The sequence below is a fragment of the Anopheles bellator genome, chromosome 1 (genome assembly GCF_943735745.2).
Source record: "Anopheles bellator chromosome 1, idAnoBellAS_SP24_06.2, whole genome shotgun sequence".
Classification (NCBI taxonomy): domain Eukaryota; kingdom Metazoa; phylum Arthropoda; class Insecta; order Diptera; family Culicidae; genus Anopheles; species Anopheles bellator.
Genome location: NC_071285.1, coordinates 20,068,144 through 20,084,980, shown reverse-complemented (window position 1 = coordinate 20,084,980; position 16,837 = coordinate 20,068,144). Strand labels below are relative to the sequence as shown.

The 16,837-nt window shown below is 48.6% G+C and overlaps 1 protein-coding gene across 1 annotated transcript in view; it reads right to left on the bottom strand.

Moving 5' to 3' along the window:
- LOC131216248 (neurogenic protein mastermind) overlaps nt 1-2,768 on the bottom strand; it is a 67,833-nt gene extending 65,065 nt beyond the window's left edge. Inside the window, exon 1 of the mRNA XM_058210688.1 lies at nt 2,199-2,768. Coding sequence (XP_058066671.1) covers nt 2,199-2,768 — 570 coding nt within the window. The remainder of the gene's footprint in view (nt 1-2,198) is intronic.
- Between the last annotated feature and the right edge of the window lie 14,069 nt (nt 2,769-16,837).

Sequence of the window (16,837 nt, the reverse complement as noted above, 5' to 3'; positions counted from 1 at the left end):
GGCCAAACCCGCTAATAGACCAGGCCGATATAACGTATCTTTCCGGCAACATTATCTCTCTGTCCGGTTCACGTGAACCACGCAGAAATAGCATGCAATAATTCAGCGGCTAATCCAACACAGCTAATGCTCTCCATAGTGGCATCGCACCACCAGAAATAGGTGTCCATCGCTTGATGAGGGAGCGTGTGACCGACGCGCGGGCCGGACATTGGCGGACACAGGTGAATATAGGGCAGCGGTAAGGCACATAATCGAGCCGATTCGCTCGCCCGATTGAAAGGTGGTGCATAGTGCACTACTCCCCCCGAGTTCATCAGACTTGAAAATTGAAAACGAAAATTGGATTCTACATCATCGCGCCATTTAAAGCCCGCGGCCCTCCAGAGTGCCTCTGCCCGGGGGCAGTTATGGTGTGGGGAACAAGACTGGGATAGCCTCCAGAGGGCACATAGAAACAAACATTGAGCAGTATCGATCACCTCGCTGTCGCCCGCGTTCTACAGCAAGGTACATGATATGAGATGTGTTTATTAATTTCAATCAATGTTTTTTTACGTCACGCATTTATGAGCGTTGCCGAGACGAACGGAGAGCGTTTTAGAGGCGGCGAAATATGCTTCTGGCGGATTAAAACTGTACTTGAACAGCTGGCGTCATTTTAGGTAAACTCGTTTCTGAGCGTTCGAGGAGTTGATCGTTAAAGTTGGTGGCTTCTTCCACTAGATACTATCACGTCCAACCATATGAAAGTAGATTATGTAAACAGATGGCTCTAGTTGTCAATTTGGATCTCCTCATTATGTTTTTTTGGCAACAATGCTTTGTTTTAACATCAGCGTTTTAATAAATATTAACGTTTTAATAAATTTAGTTTGCGACTTATCTTATTAACTTAGTTGACCTTTGTGCATGAAAATAACGTTTTGCGGTCATCATTGCTATTCTGCTAGCTAATGAAGAAAACTGCTACACAATAGCATCAAATGCCTCTCGAAGCTCATGCTGATCATGCTTTTGGAAAATCACAGTGCTTTAAGTAATTTAAAAAAATAAAATGGCGATTTTGACTTAACAAACAAAGAGTTGCGGAGGGCTGAGCTCGAAAAAAATTTAAAGACGCTGAACTACAAGAATTTTTAGACGAAAAATGACACACAAACGCAACAACAATTCGCGAATCAGCTAAATGTGCCCCAATACATCATATCCCTATGCTTGAAGGCCCTGGAAATGATCCAGAAGTTTGGAAAATGAACTTAACGAAAGACAGGAGGAAAACCGAAAAACAAAAGGTGAAATTTTGCTCGACAGGTACAAAAGAAAGTCTCTATCAGATCGTAATTGGAGATGGAAAGTGGATTCACTTTGAGAATCTGCAAAAAGAAATCATCCGGGACAACCATTAACCACGACAGCAAATTCAGATCGATTCGGCAAAAGGACAATGCTGTGTGATGGGACCAGAAAGGTGTGGTGTACCACGACCTGCCAAAACCTAGTGAACTTCGATTCCTAAGAGGAAATCGAAATTGGATGACTAGTTGATTTGCTTCAAAAGACGAACAATTCTTTCGGCGTGGCATCCACGACATAGCAGTGAGATGGGAGAAATGTGTATCTAGATTTTAATGGAATTTAATAAACGTGGTTTCTGTGTAAAAAAACTCCACTTTCATAGAGTTAGATGCATAACTTAGATTTTTACATTCTCAAATAACCAGCTAGCAACAGCCATGGATTAGTTTAACGATTTATGATGCAACATAATTTTTTAGGTGACACGATTTTTAATGATCATTTCCTCATGACGTCTACAGCCAGGTATCAATCTTACGTAGAGATGTATCCTGCAGATTTATAGTATTTGAACAAAGATGCCCAAAATTATCGTGGTAAAAACCTAAAGTCACAAGGAAGACCCTCACAGAAGCGCCGAGGATTCGGGACTGAAGGTCCCCCAGAAACCTTCTTCTTGAAAGATGTTCATCGTCATTCAAATGTGTGGATCAGAATGGCAACATAGGAATCGAACCTGGGTCTGGGTGACACTAGAGTGTAGGCACGCTAACCACCAGACCAGGAGCTAGGCCACACTGCGTGCCAAGTAAATGGGATGCGTGCGTGATTTACACTGTGTTTGAGTTCCCCTATCGAATTGAACGACGGCAAAACAAATGTAACGCGGCACTACTTACCACATGCACACTGCTCTGCAGGTTGCCGGAGAGGGTCTGTTGCTGCTGCAGCTGCTGCTGCTGCTCGGCTTGCTTCTTTTCCGTTTTCTTCAGCGACCGCTTGTTCTTCTGCTCGAGATACTTCTTCTGCAGGGCGCTCGTTTCCAGGCTCTGCTGCTCGCAGATCCCGCTGTACGTTTGCTCGAACCGTGGCGTGCAGTCCGTTTGCCGCCGTCGGTACGTTTCGATGCGCCGCTTCAGCCTGTCGAACACGGCCTGACGCTTCTGCGGGACCTCCACGCCGGGTGGAAGCTGTTGCTGTTGCTGCTGTAGTGATTGTTGCTGCAGCTGATTCTGTTGCTGCTGGAGTTGATGCTGCTGCTGCTGCAGTAGCTGCTGTTGTTGCTGCTGCGGGTGCTGCTGTTGCTGGTGTAGGCTGTGGTTGTTGAGCAGTTGAATTTGCTGCTGTTGCTGCAGCGTCAGCTGATGGTGCTGCTGCTGGGCTTGCTGTTGCTGCTGCTGCAGGTGAAGACTGTTCAGGTGATTGGCCTGATTGGCACCCGGAAACACTGGAAGTCCTCCCGCATCCATACAGACGTCGGTTGCCGGTTCGGCTTTGTGGTTACGCACTCCACGCACCGGTATGCGTGCGTGCGTACCCACAACCACTACGGTGGCAATCCCCGAAAAAAGGACGCGAGACCTCGGGTCGCGCGACAAACACCCGCACGAACACTAGCTAGTTATCTTCTCGATTTGGTTCACGTTCGTTACACAAAGGATACTACTAGTCGCCAGTTTTGTGCCAATCCCTAACACTCACTTTCTTCACGCACAGAGGTTCCGACACAGGAAATGACTATTGCACCGATCGGAAGGACCTTCTCTTATCGTTCGTTGGCGTTGGCCTTTGATGGCCGACCTTTCGGTAGCCGTATGCTGCACGTTGCTGCAGGTATAGCGACGAATAGCCTCCCGACACTACGCCGTTCGTCTCACCGTCAGTCATCCTTCGAGCCGCTGCCGACCCCACCGAACGCTGAGCAACATGAGGAGGGAATGCGAAAACATCAATTAAACAATCCACCAGAAAAATGGGACACTCTCTTCCCGGACACGTCGTGGCCGCGTTTAGGATTCGCTGAAGCGGCTTCAGCGGGTTTGCTGTACGTTGCTAAGTCTCGCCATCAATTTTGTGCCTTTCTTCCCTCCCTTAAATGCACGCTGGAGGGGCCCACCTGAGTGGGGGCCGTCGATGGGTCTCTCTCTCTGTTGCTAACTCGGACCGACGACGAGGGCTCTATCTTCGGCGACGGTGGTCGAAAACTTCTTCGCCAGGCCATGCGGCGCTTCTCAGGCCGGGCATCTTGGTCCCGAGCGCGGTCCCATGTCGCAGCCCGTGACGAACCGGTTCCTGGGCAGGAGGCTGCTGCTGCTGCAGCATCGCTGGAGCATAATCGATAGTACCACTCGGGCCGCACGCCTTCGTGAACTCGTGTATGCCGCTGCACCTCGGCGCACCTCGTTATGCTGGTCTCGTCTCCGGCGAATGCGTGTAGCGAGCAAATCCTCCGCCGAACGACGACGTGTGGCGACCACCGGGGCGGCTCTGGCTGTCACACGGAGGACTGGCGCGTTTGGGGCGACGAAACTAGACGAGAGTGGGATAGAAGAAACAGAGAGTCTGACATAAGCGAAAGAGACAAGCCGGGCCGGACCGGGACGATATCATCGGAAAAGAAATCGATTAATTCTACGACAAATTGAAATCCTCCTGCCGTCCTTGCCTTCCTGGCTACCCCTCACACTCGCTGCAAACACACCTCCCAATCCACCGGGTCTGGTTCCGGAAGGAGTTCCGTGCAGGAGCAACAACACCCCAACTGTGCACCGTGGCTCTGGACTCTGGCCACGACAGGACATAGCATCACCCACTGTATCTGTATGTGTGCTATCTGTGGGTGCGTTCTGCAGGGAGAGGCCCCGGGTGGGGTAGCGAAGCAATAAAGTTAAACTTTTATTGAGCAGGATTTAGCTTCCCTTTCTTCCGGTTCGCTGCGCTCGGTCGGTCCGGCCCTTATCAGTTTTGACGGTTCACCAAACCGGGGCCACTTGCCGGACCCAGGTGAGGGGAAAGGTTCGGTGTGGTGGTGGTGGTGCAAGGAAAAGGATGAAATCCTTTCCCAGCACCGCAACAACACGTTATGGTCAATCAATCCATTGACACAGCGCCCGCGCTTTAAACGTTTCGAGAGGGAATTAGATACTCAACAAATGGGACCAGAAGGAGTTACGAGTTATCTGTGCGGAGTCGAAGCTAGTATAATCTCCGGACTCCGGGCACACATCCTGGAAAAGCAAACTCAAAATTTGCCTACCGCTGTTAATTACTGCTGTAGTGATATAAAACGAGAACCGCCTCACGGAACGCTCGGGGGCCAAGAAGCACTTCTTCTTGAACCATCCCCGGACGATTGCAAATCATCGACGCAGAAGTGTGTGCATTCCCGCGTCGCATATTCTGGTGTTGTTACGGGTGTCGTACTCTACTGCACTGGTTCTGGCTGGAAATTGCCTGGCGTAACAAGGAAATGACAATTAAAGCTAATTGATAATTGCCGACGAGCAGCGACAAATTTACGCACCCAACTCTACACAGGCAGACAGCATGTTTACGAGGCATTCCTCAACACCGGGAACCGGGCGTGCAAAAACCGTGTATGGATTTACATCGTATTGATTAAAAATTCGAAGCAATTAAAAATATGGAAACGTCATGAATAATGGGCACTTCCGGATCGAGCCGGCCGGCTGGGCTGTGGACTGGACACTCGAACCCAGGACTGGACGCACCACTACGTAAGGCTTTTCGTTTTGCTTACGAGAGGTGTGCTAAAAAGGTACCAAAAACAAAGGGCAAAAAAAACTGTGAACATATTTTTGACAGCTGTCAAATCTGACAACTAGTGGAACTTGTAGATCCCAGATCTTACACTTGGGATTGGAGTTTTTTGAAAATTCTTCATTCTTCGAGAAACTCCAGACTGTCAATCAGCCAGATGCCGATGCGAACGGATGCCCAGCATCGTATTATTCTTCCGTCGCTTGGCATCATCTTGACCGCCCCAAAAAAAAGGATCTTCACCGCCGTCGCGTGAGGGAAGTCCCCACCGACGAACGATCGGACCGATCGTAAAACACCCCAACTGCAGCAGGGCGTCAGCAGATTAACTTTCGTTACAACTGGCAATCGCGGGTTGCGAATTGAAACCCCATGCGCGATCGGCCATAATTATTTCCCCAAGCTAGTGAGTGAGCTGAGCCGCACACAACAACGCACCATCGTTTCACATTCGCAGCCAGGCCAGTCAGTGTCCAGATTGTGTCATAAAATGGGAGACAAAATACATGCTTTCGCGGGCAGCACATTGAATCGAGAACCGACCGCTCCACTTCTCGAAAGGTGTTAAAACTGATCTCATCCTCTCGAGGTGCCATCCGAAGCCCGAGAGAGCCATCCATAAACGGGTGCAAGGGCAGCGCAGCAGCAGCGCGCGCAGATGGACGCAGCAGTTGAAGGAAGGCCTCCACCAATCCCCCGTGTGACACTCTGCTGCGGACAGCAAGCAACAGGCAAAACGTTGATGGCGACGAACAATCGAAGCCTTTTTATGTGAAGTAGATCTTACGGGTTAGGTCTCGTTTGCGTCAACGTACACACAGCCCGTCGTTGGCGTCATTCCGTGCCGTGTTCCCCCAAAAACCCTGACACACACACACATCGGTCTTCAGCCCGAATCCAACTGACGGGAGGAGAGCTCTGCACTGTCGTTGGCTGAAGGCAAACTGATGTCAAGCCATTTTGAAGATGAATATTATTTCAAAAAAGAAGAAAAATCACCTCTCGACGACGCGATCTGCGGAGGCCCGCCGCGACGCTAAGAGAGCACGGCGCTAACCCCCAACCCGATCCCCGGTCATCGTGCGAAAATGGATCCAATTCGGACGGGCGTAGGTGTGGTTGGTGCGAAAGGCCCCACCGTGAAAGAGAATGTGAGGTGTATTCCATCATTTTTGTTACGTCAAGTTTTCGATTCCAATTCCGAGTTTCTCAAATCAAACCCGGGCTCGGTCTGGAAACTACAACCTGGTGGGGCTTAGTGTCGTTCGCAGTTCGCGCACGAGAAGTGGGTTTAAATGGTTCCACAACAGTCATGCCATCATCATTCTTGAGGGACAAACTTCTGGTGAAATCAAACCAAGTTAGACTAGGATTTTGGACTATGATCTGTTCAGCTTCGCTGGGTTTTACTATCCAATGAAGCAGATATTGTAAACGGATTTTCCGCTTTTCAACTCTCTCTGCGCGTGTATCAAATGACATCGACGTCCGTCCCCGCCTTCGAACAGATACAGATGTTCTTTTCTTCCTGTTCTTGGAGGCGCTTGTTTTGTTTTTCCGTAAAACAAAACCGTTTCAACTTCGGAGAACTTCTTCGATAGTTTGTCAAAACGATTCGCGGTGAACTATGTTTAAGATCAAGATTCAACAGAACGATCCGTGGAGATTTACGCACGGTCTGCGAGTCACACTCGGAGGTCTGTGTGAAGTACCAGGTTGTTCAATAAGTTTTGAGCTTCAATAACAGAGGATGGACGAAGAGGAAGTAAGTAAGGACTCTTAGTACAGGGGTAAAACGATGGGTTACTGAATTTAAACGTGATCGCCTACAAGCCTTGAAGACGATCCACGTTAAGAACGTCCAAAAACAGACACAACACTTGAAATCGTAGAAAAAAATACAGCAAATCGTATTGGAAAATCCTCGAGTCAACTAAGAGATTTAGTAGAAGCCCTAGGCATCTCATTGGGTAGTGTAAGCGATATTTTGACTGAAGAAGTATCCTCGACAACATTTAGAGCAGCTTCTTTCAGACCTATCACCATGATCCTGAGTCAATACGAGAGGCTAACAAGTGGTTAAGTTCTTCGATTCCGAAATGAGTCCGTGTGCAGAAATCGGCCAAAAAGCCAGGAATTCAAACCATAAAATTGTGTTTCTATTACGGAAACTCAAAACTTATTGAACAACCTAGTAGTTTCACCGGTACTACACCAGGATTAGAAGTAAATAGCCTTTTTCCAAATGTTTTGGATGCTACTACTAGTACTGGTCCAACAGTTCGCTGGTGACAGATAACTTCCAGCTGATTCTTTCAAAGGCAGCAAATCGAGGCACCTTGTTCTGCTCAGTTAGCAATCACCATTATGATGAGAAGACTATCAGAGACTTCTTGTAGACTGCTTCCGCTCCTAGTATACAAGAGTTCCACGTGACACTAACTTTCTGGAAATTTGAGCCTTGCAAAGTAAAACGGCAAACAAGTCAGTGGTCTTCACTCAATCCGCTTTCTTTTTCAACGACTGTTTCATTCCCAATCTTGATCGGCAACAGATCTATCTAGATCTCGATTTCTATACCGTTCTAGAATCGTATCATTTAACCTGCCCAAGTCCACAAAAGATCAAAGTGTAAGAACGTGTTGGAACTCGCCTTTGCCGCCACAGTCAAGTCGGTTATCAAAGATCCACAGAAGAGATCAGATTGTGAATCATCACTTCCCCAATGAAGAATCTGCAAGTCTGTCACCACCACTCTCTGTTGAGTCCCACATTTCCGCTCTTCCAATCCATTACACCCAGCAGACACGTGTGGTTGGACACCGGACGGGCGCCATTCCAGTGTCCCCGTTCTCCCCCGAGCACAATTATTCCACCCCCCGTATCAGCCGGTGCCATCAAAACAAAAGCGCGCACACTGAAGTGTCGATAATCGGCCAACGAGCAACCGCGACACGGCCACTTAACTGCGCGCGGCTTTTGGAACTCCTACCCCGCGAGCCACGGACCGCTTTTTGAATCTCTTCCGAAACGGAAATTCTAACACCACACTTTCGCACTCAGACACAAGGACGGTGCGCCCCCTATCAGTGGAGCGCAGCGCTCCCTCGCATCCTGTAAACTCTGTCAAACGGTCCGCCCGATCGTCGTTTTGTTGTGTAGCGTTGTTTTCGCTACACGCGCTACGGAACTCTTGGGAAATGCGGGGTCCGATCGCGCCTCAGAGCACCCTCAGGGGCCGGGCCGTTTGGCAACACACAAACTAAAGCCCCCCGCCATTTGCACTTGTGGAACGACGATCGCCGCGATCGATCTAATTTTAATTACGCCCTTCGCGTGGAGAAGGGCGTAGTAAGGGCCCAGAGTGCTCTAGTAGCTCCCGAATATCTGCTTCAAGTCGTGCGGGAATGTGTGCAAAATTTAGAGACACTTTTTTTGGAGAGCGATGTAGCTGGCCAAGTTCATCGATAACGCCTTTATCGCCAGAGAGAGGAGCGCGACAGAAAGTCGGTGGTCCGGCGTGGTCGAGATACTTCGCGGTGTGCTTAGATTAACAATTCGACTTATCGGGCTGGCTACTTGTTCGGCATGGTTTGAGGAGCCTGTTGGACAACTCTTTGCCGGCGTGCGATCGTCGCAAGGCCTTCCGGCGCTGAATTGGCACTTCCAGGCCTGAGCAGGAACAGCCGCCCTAGTTGTTGCCCTTCCTTTTTAATAATGAAAAGTGCGCATAAAAATTAAAACTAACCAAATATTTATACCACCAGAGCACACCGGACACGCCGAAGTTGAGCTGGACCCGCGCACCACGACGACGACTTGCGTAAGACACGCGGACCAAGTCGCTAACTACCAACAATAGCAGGAAGGCGAGGCGCCCCACACACAATATGCACGTCGTATCTCGCACGCGTTCCGGTCCGTTCCGGCACTACACACTTATGCTGGCTCCGATCGGGGAGCAAGCGCGTCGTACGGCACCACGACCACGGCCAGGCACTACGCTTCTCTCGCTGGAGACTCTCCGGGGCTGCGCGCGCGTTCACCTCTACGGCAGCGCAATTATCGACTGAATCGGCACAATCTTTCATAGCCCGTTGAGCGATTCCTTCGCCCAGTCAGTCCCAGTCCCCAGTCCCATCCCCATGCCGCCCCTCGCAAGGCGCGCGACCATCCACCTCCTGCTTGGCCACCCTTTCCCCCCAACGGCGCAAGACGTTCGGTCGGTTCATTGGGTTCGGGTCGGTTCGGGTCGGTCGTCCGGAGTTCGTCGATTCTCGTGCTCGCACTGGACGCCCGCCGCCGCAACCCTTTCCCATAACTCCACTCTCACGCCACCTCCGTTAGCTCTCTCTCTCTCTCTCTGCCGCGGACGTTCCGGTTTCCTCGACATACGTCGACGCGCGCCCCGCGACGACAACATTTCGTCAATGCCGCGCGCGTCCACTCGATCCAAACCAAAACACATCTGTTCGCTGCTGGCTGCCCTGAGTGGTGTTGTGTGGACACACTTCGCGGCGAGAGAGAGAATGAACGCTTGTCTTGAAGGCAAAAAAACGTCACAAGCCCCACAGAGCGATCGGGAAGGTGGAACACCACCTAAACGTTGATTGCATTTATAAAATTATCGCTGCAGCCGCCCGAGACCAGTTATGCCGGAGGAAACCATCTCTAACGAAAACATAAAGATTTGTCATACATATTTTCCAATTTACCTTCTCACTTCACTTGACAAACCCACGGTTCTTGACTTCAGTTTAGAGTTGCTTTATCTTGTTATTTAAGGTTGGACTTTGGCATTAATTATGAGCCCTCGTCGACGAACTATAGTCACCGACTTCCTCAGAGTCGGGGTTTTCTTACTTCAGTTTCCTTGCCAGTGGAAGTCGCGGAGTTTGAATTATTAAAGTTGAAGTAGATTTGTTTAGTATGTAGAAAGAGATGAATGTAAGGTCTCTATAATACATCTAAACAGAAGCAGACCCGACAAGCGCGCTTCCGTACGGTTGGCCAAATCTTCGAACCATAAGTCCGTTTTGAGAAGGTGTAAGCTGGGGTTATACAGAACCTTTATTATCCACGTACTCACATACGGCCATCTGACACATGGACTCTGTCCAAAAAGCGATGAAATCTACTTCAAGTCCAGCCAGATTCTGGCAGAGGCCTATAGGTCGAAGGCTCGCCAATGTAGCTCAGGTTCACGTGGGGATTTAGCAAGCTGCGGACAATCTCGGTCAGCAGACAAACGAGAACTACACCAATATCACGCTGTCACACGTGTCACAGGTCACAGGTGACATTTTGAGGAAGAAGATTTGGTTCAAATTGCTTGTCGAGCTGGTTGAGGTTAAGCCGAATCTTTGAATTCCAATACTCACATACGCCTCTGAGACATGAACTGTCTGTCCAAAAGCGACGAAACCCTGTTATCCGCATCCGACAATATGCTCAGATTGATTCTTGTCCTCGTATGTGTGGAAAGACAATGGAGGAGTCACAACTACGGTGAAATGCAAGTACTGTACGAACACCTCACTGTCATGCAGCGTATGCACCTCGCCAAGCTCCAGTTGGCTGGTCATGCCGTGAGGACGGCGGACGACAGACCCGATCAAAATTTCCTTTTCAAGATCAATATTCCGATGGGAGGAACAAGTGGTGAGTGCAAGAAAAGCCGCAAAACTGCATCGCCGCCAAAGGTTTGAACAGCATAAAGGTGTTCCACCTTCGGTCCAACGCTACAGTACCAAAGAAAACAACCCTAACTAAGAGACTTCAAGACGTGTGCCACAGAGCTACTCCAGAGAGCGCTTCGCACCACAAAAGGCCAATTTTTGCCTTTCGCCGTACAGGTCAAAGTATGTTTAGAGGTTTCCACGAAAAAGCCATGGAGCGATAGCGCAGCGTGTCACCGAAACTCGAAACGCATCAACGAAGGGTTATCCAGTAACAAGTTGTAGTTTTGCGGGTGTTCCAAAACGTATCAGAATAATTATTCGCGTCCCATCAGGAAGTTTGTTTGAGGAAGAATAAGGAGTCGTTTAAGGATTTGATATGTCCAATGATGTTATGATCTACCCCACAAATGAACGGACTTCGTAACGGTCATCGGTACCTGTTCGATTCGAGCGCCCTCTTTGTTCGACGAAATTCTTTTAATTTGACGTTTCGCGAGCTCTTGTCTGCCACTGCGGCCCGCTATTAGCCAAACCAACCGATCAGCGAATCGTGCGCTCGCAGCGAACCCACAACCCGATGCTCGCGGAGCCGGCTGATGGACACTCGGGGAATGAGCGAGAGCACGAACGATGCCGTGATGCTAAAACTTCGCAATCCGCTCTCAAAACCCGCGGTTGTTTCGATGGAACGTGCAGATATGGGGTTGGAGCGAAACGGAAACCCGCGGCCGGATTGTCAACGGGAGCGAGCGCGACACATCGAAGAAATGGCTAACTGGGTAGAAAACCCCCTCTGCGTGAACGGGTAAAGGCTCTCTCTCTCCCTCTCTCTCTTTCACGCATATCACAATATCCGTTGGCGATATGTTGCCATCGCCTTGCGCTCACGTTCCCATTTATGCTCGTGTAGCCGCCGTTCGGACGTCGAGTGTTTAAGAACGGAAAGCACTACGCGCGCTCCATAATCCACTCCCAAAACCCAAAACCGAAATCCCCAAACGAACGTTCAATACGACCACGAAGGGCAAATTCTCCCAAGTCCAATATATGCCAAGGATGTGCTGGCTTCACAGCTTCGGGCCGAATCTCTGTGGTCCTCTCTGGCGCAACAAGAAGACATCCCAAAATTTAAATCACGTAACGAATCTGTTAAATGTTCTCTCACATCCCCGCCGCCGCCGCCGGACACCCACCACATCCCGCCATAACGGCTCGGCTAGGCAGTGGCAAGCGATGACTAAACCATTATCAAAATGTAACACCGACGACGACGTCCACACAAAAGCGTTACAATTTTGTTTAACGCCTGTTTCATTCTCTTAGATGCCCGCTTATCTCCTCCTTCCCGATCCGGTATTTCGGTTGTGTTTCACCTTTTTTTACACAGACTCTGAGGGGCACAGTGGGATCCGAGAGAATGACCAGAATTTTCAGCTTCATTCAACTTATACCGCCGCACAAGGATTCGAGTTAAGGTTGCATCCTTTTGCAATTAGGAGCTAAATCAATTTTAATGAAATTATATTATCAAATATTGTAAATAGCAACTGTATGTAGCCAATTACTAAAAAGCTGCTCACCAAAGCACTCCACAGATGTTCAATTTAAGTAATTTAAGATAAGTTTTGAATAAGTTAAGCACATAAACAACATCTAAACAGTTCATGGCCGTGTGGTATTACGACATGCACCACTGTGTAACGATTCCTTTCTCTCTCACTCTCTTTCTCTCATTCTTTCTCTTTCTTTCTCTCTCTTCTTTTCTCTTTTTATTTCTATTTCTTTCTCCGTCTATTTCTTTCTTTCCCTCTATCTCTCTCTTGCTCTCTCTATTTCTATTTCTTTCCTATCGCTCTCACAGCAATCGTTTATACTCTCTCTTTCTCTATCCCTCCTTATCTTTCTCTTTGTGGTATTACGCCGATGCCTTTCGCTCGCTCTCTCTCTCTTTCGCTCTCTCTCCCTTTCGCTTTCTCTCTCCCTCTTTCGCTCGCTATCTCTTTCGCTCACTCTCTCTCTCTCTCTTTCTCTCACTCTCTCGCTCTCGCTTCCTTACGGTAGTTTCTGGTGATGTGTTCGCGCGCCAAAGCGCGATGGTGGTGTGTGTTGAACGATAATTAATCAAAAGCATAAAAAAGTGCGATTTGGAAGTACGATGATGATCGCGATTAATTAGCCATTGCGTTGCGTTATTTTCGGATGTTATTCGAACCGAACCGGAAAAGAGACTTTATCAGTATGAGTGAAAAACAACACATTAAATAAGAGAAGAGAGGTCCTACTTTACTAAAACAAACTGTGCTGAATGCGTGTTAAAGTAGGTTCAAGTATAAAAACACAATACCATGTCCGTGTAGAGGCAGAGAAAATATACACAAAATTATGCAACGCCCCCCGCATTGTCTTCTTTCAACCGATTATTTTAAGCCCAGAAAGAACAGAGATGTAACACCCTCTCCTCACCAATCGCCGAAAAATAAATCGATTTTTATTACGCACCAAAAACGGTGGCCATAGCAGCTTTGAAGGCGAAATAAATAACAATCTATCAATGCTATGTATTGGCGGCGATAACCCTAAACCGCCTGTCATCCCAAAACCTGCGGGCGTAGGTAGGCTGCATAGGCTCTCTCCATATTGAGTACAAAAACTTTGCGTACAGCCCCAGCAGTTCTGAACGCACACGTGTCAGCAACCCTAATCACCACGCAAACCCATCGAGAGCACATCGTGACCAACATGATGAGAAAGCTTATCTGCAATAAGAGTTCCGACGCAACCGACGAAAGGAAAAAGCTCATCTCATATAAACGCTGCCGCTAGTTTCGTTCCAGTAGCAGCGGCACAGGTGGTCATCAAATCGACTGGGGTTTCGCTCGATTTCCTTCGCTCGACCACTACACATCGATACATTTAGCCGGATTGTACAATACACCCTACATAACCCAAAAACGGCCAACAACGACCATTCCGCGTCAGGGTTGCTCAATCGTATTCATCACTGAGTTGCTGAGTATGCAATAGCACGCAAAAGCAGGGATGTGTTTGAAGTACATGTTAAATCGGGTGTTGGCTCACCTAATTTAAAATTGTGGACCGTAATGTGATGAACATTATTTTTTTTTAATCTTAAAATAAATTATAACAATGTGATACATTTTTTGTCGAAATGTGAGGGTTTTAGAAAGCTACAAACCCATATAACTTCCCCCCTATTTGACAGCGTATGTAGCGTAAGTGAACCACTCATTTCGTTCTCGTAAAGTAGAGCCACAATCGCTGCTGACATTGTAATGTCGTCAGAATCGCTACAGCCATGCGACGGGTACTGATTCCCGAAACACGCTAAAATAAATCCTGTTCCGGGTAAAGTTATCTATAGACGACCGTATCTCTCGCCTCGCCGCTCGTCAGTATGTCCGATAGCTTACTTTTAGTGGACCAACCACCGCACTAGGTACTAAACACCATTCAATCTTGGGGCTTTAAACAGCCGAAAAACAACCGAGCTAAATCTACAAGTCCGAGAGCCGAGGGATTTCCCCAGCCCGTGGTGCACCGGAAAAGTCAAATCAGTCTGCCGAGCCTTATCTTATCGCAACCCGCGGCCCCACAACTGATATTCGCAGATTTACATTCCTTTCTCCGCCGGTTTTGTAATCGACACCACACGCACGAAGATCGCCATCGGCGTCATTAAAGGCGATTGCTGAGGGAAGGATGCATCAACGCGAATGGGCCAAGGGTTTTGAGCGAACGGCAACTTCCATAACCCCAATAAGCGAGCTAACCCCTGATGGGAGATCTGAAAGTATCTTCTGTAGACACGACCTGTCGCCAAGCAAAAAATAAAAAAGTTAATTACGGTTGAATCCTTTTTTTAATTTCAGAAAGGAACGATCTTTCATGACCGATTTTTCAAGTGGGCAATTCATAACCCTCGACGAAACTGGCTCTAAACTGTCGGCTCCTGGATACATCCATCGACCACGTCGATCCACGGATACCGTGGCCAGATCGACACTTGGCATCGAATCTCAGCCAGTGTCGTCAGTGAAACGATGCAACCATGCGCTTACGACCTCTCGCTGGCCTTAGCAGTCGTACACACCGGACGCACGTCCCGCACGTATGTGGTAGTGGCGCAGTGTGAATGCGAGTAACGTACTCAAACGCAACGAATGCAACGAAGAGCAGATGAAATGCACATACATATTCGAATAACCAGCTCACCACCGCCGCCGTCGTTCATCGAAGCCCAATCCCTGGCCCGGCTCTACCCGGCCGGTTGGAAACACTTTGAAGCACCCGATCCGGGCGGGCTCCTCGGAGGATACCCTCGTGTGCCTAAGCCCCCTAATATTCCTTCGGCCGTTTGTCGGAAACCGACGCACACCAAGCGCGGCGAAACGGCGATGCACGTGTGCCCTACCAAATCCGGCGCACCCATACAACGAAAAGCACCGGACGGGACGAGGCGAGTTCCTCCGCGGGATAAAACCCGCGGGCAAAGGGCGAACGACGCCGGGAAAAGGGCACTCGCGTGTAATGACAGGGCGCACAAGAGAACGTTATAAAAATCCAATCGGAAAAGGGAGATGAACCAAGCCGGACAAAAAGGAACCAGAAATCCCAAAATCTACCGAAAGAATAATGACAGATGCGCTTCTGCATCCACCACCAAGCAGCAGAGCCCGTTCCATCCCTCTTTCTGTCCCTGTCCCATCCTTTATCCTTGTCTCTGTTGCTCGCTTTACAGCAGCTCAGGATTCATGGCTTCGTTCCGTTTCCGTTGCCATGGGCAACAGAGTAAGGCAACATGAAACGTCCGACACGCGGATCGAAGAGGTTCATCATTACCAGAGAACACAACACATGCGTGTCTGTCACCAGGAACACTTCTGCTCTACACACGTGCGACGCGTTCTGCCATGGGGCGAGGAGCCCCTACGGCAGGCGCAAGTATTTGTAGAGCTCAGGGACTTGTATGTTAACGCGTCTCGCGTCCGGTAACATGCTGCAGAGCTATGCGTTGCGACCGCCACACGCGTTTCATTTGTTCGCGACCGGATCAAGCAGGAACAACAATAAAGGAGGCATCGGAGGAAGCTCGGACCAGCAAAAGGATAGCGCGTATGCCCCCAAGGGCACAACATTGAACTTTTTTTTCTTCTTTTGAACCGCCCGTCTTCCACTTGATCGCCGTTGCCCGTCAACCGTCAACCACACAGAACAATTATCCTGATTCCGACCTGAGACCCGAGAGCCCAGAGAGATGGAAGTGCAATAATGGAAACACAATCCCGCTCTCGCATACCGGCGTCTTCTACACACCCAACCGCAGAGCGAGCCCCGGCCGGATGTGACTGCAACTCATTCGGGGCATTTTGAATGTCAGCCAAACACAGCGAGCCATAAAACGGATTCGAGGAAACCGATTTCGTTTCGTCTGGGCGTTTGTGGTGTTTGTAAACCCGAATTTTCTACGCTTACGAAAGAGTAGAGTGTCATGGTCATATAGCAAACTTCAGCAGCCGAATCAGTTCAATCAATCCGTCACCTTATCCAGTCATATAGAGAAGGCTATGAACACAAACTCCAGCCGATAACCAGGTCTAAAACAATGAAAGGAGACTTGTAAACAGATTATTCAAGATGTCCATTTGGTCTTCTTGGTTATGCTTTTTGACCACATTAACTTGTTCATCAGGCAAATGATTTCATGTGGAAAAGAAAGAAATTCAGTTTGCAACTTTTCTTTGAAGAGAATCATGTCGACTTTTGTGCCGAAAAATAACCTTTTGCGGGCATCATTGCTTTTCTGCTACCTGATGAAGAAAACTGCTACGTAATAACATCAAATGCTTTTCAAAGCTTACGGTGATCATGATTTTGGAAGATCTCAGAGCTTTAAGCGGTTTAAAAAATTAAAAATGGCGATTTTGACCTAGCAAACAAAGAGCGTTGGAAGACTCCAAAAAAGTTGAAAGACGCTTAGCTACTAGAACTTTTGGGTGAAAATGACACGTAAACGGCGGATCAGCTATATGTGTCCAAATATCTCATATCCCTCCGTT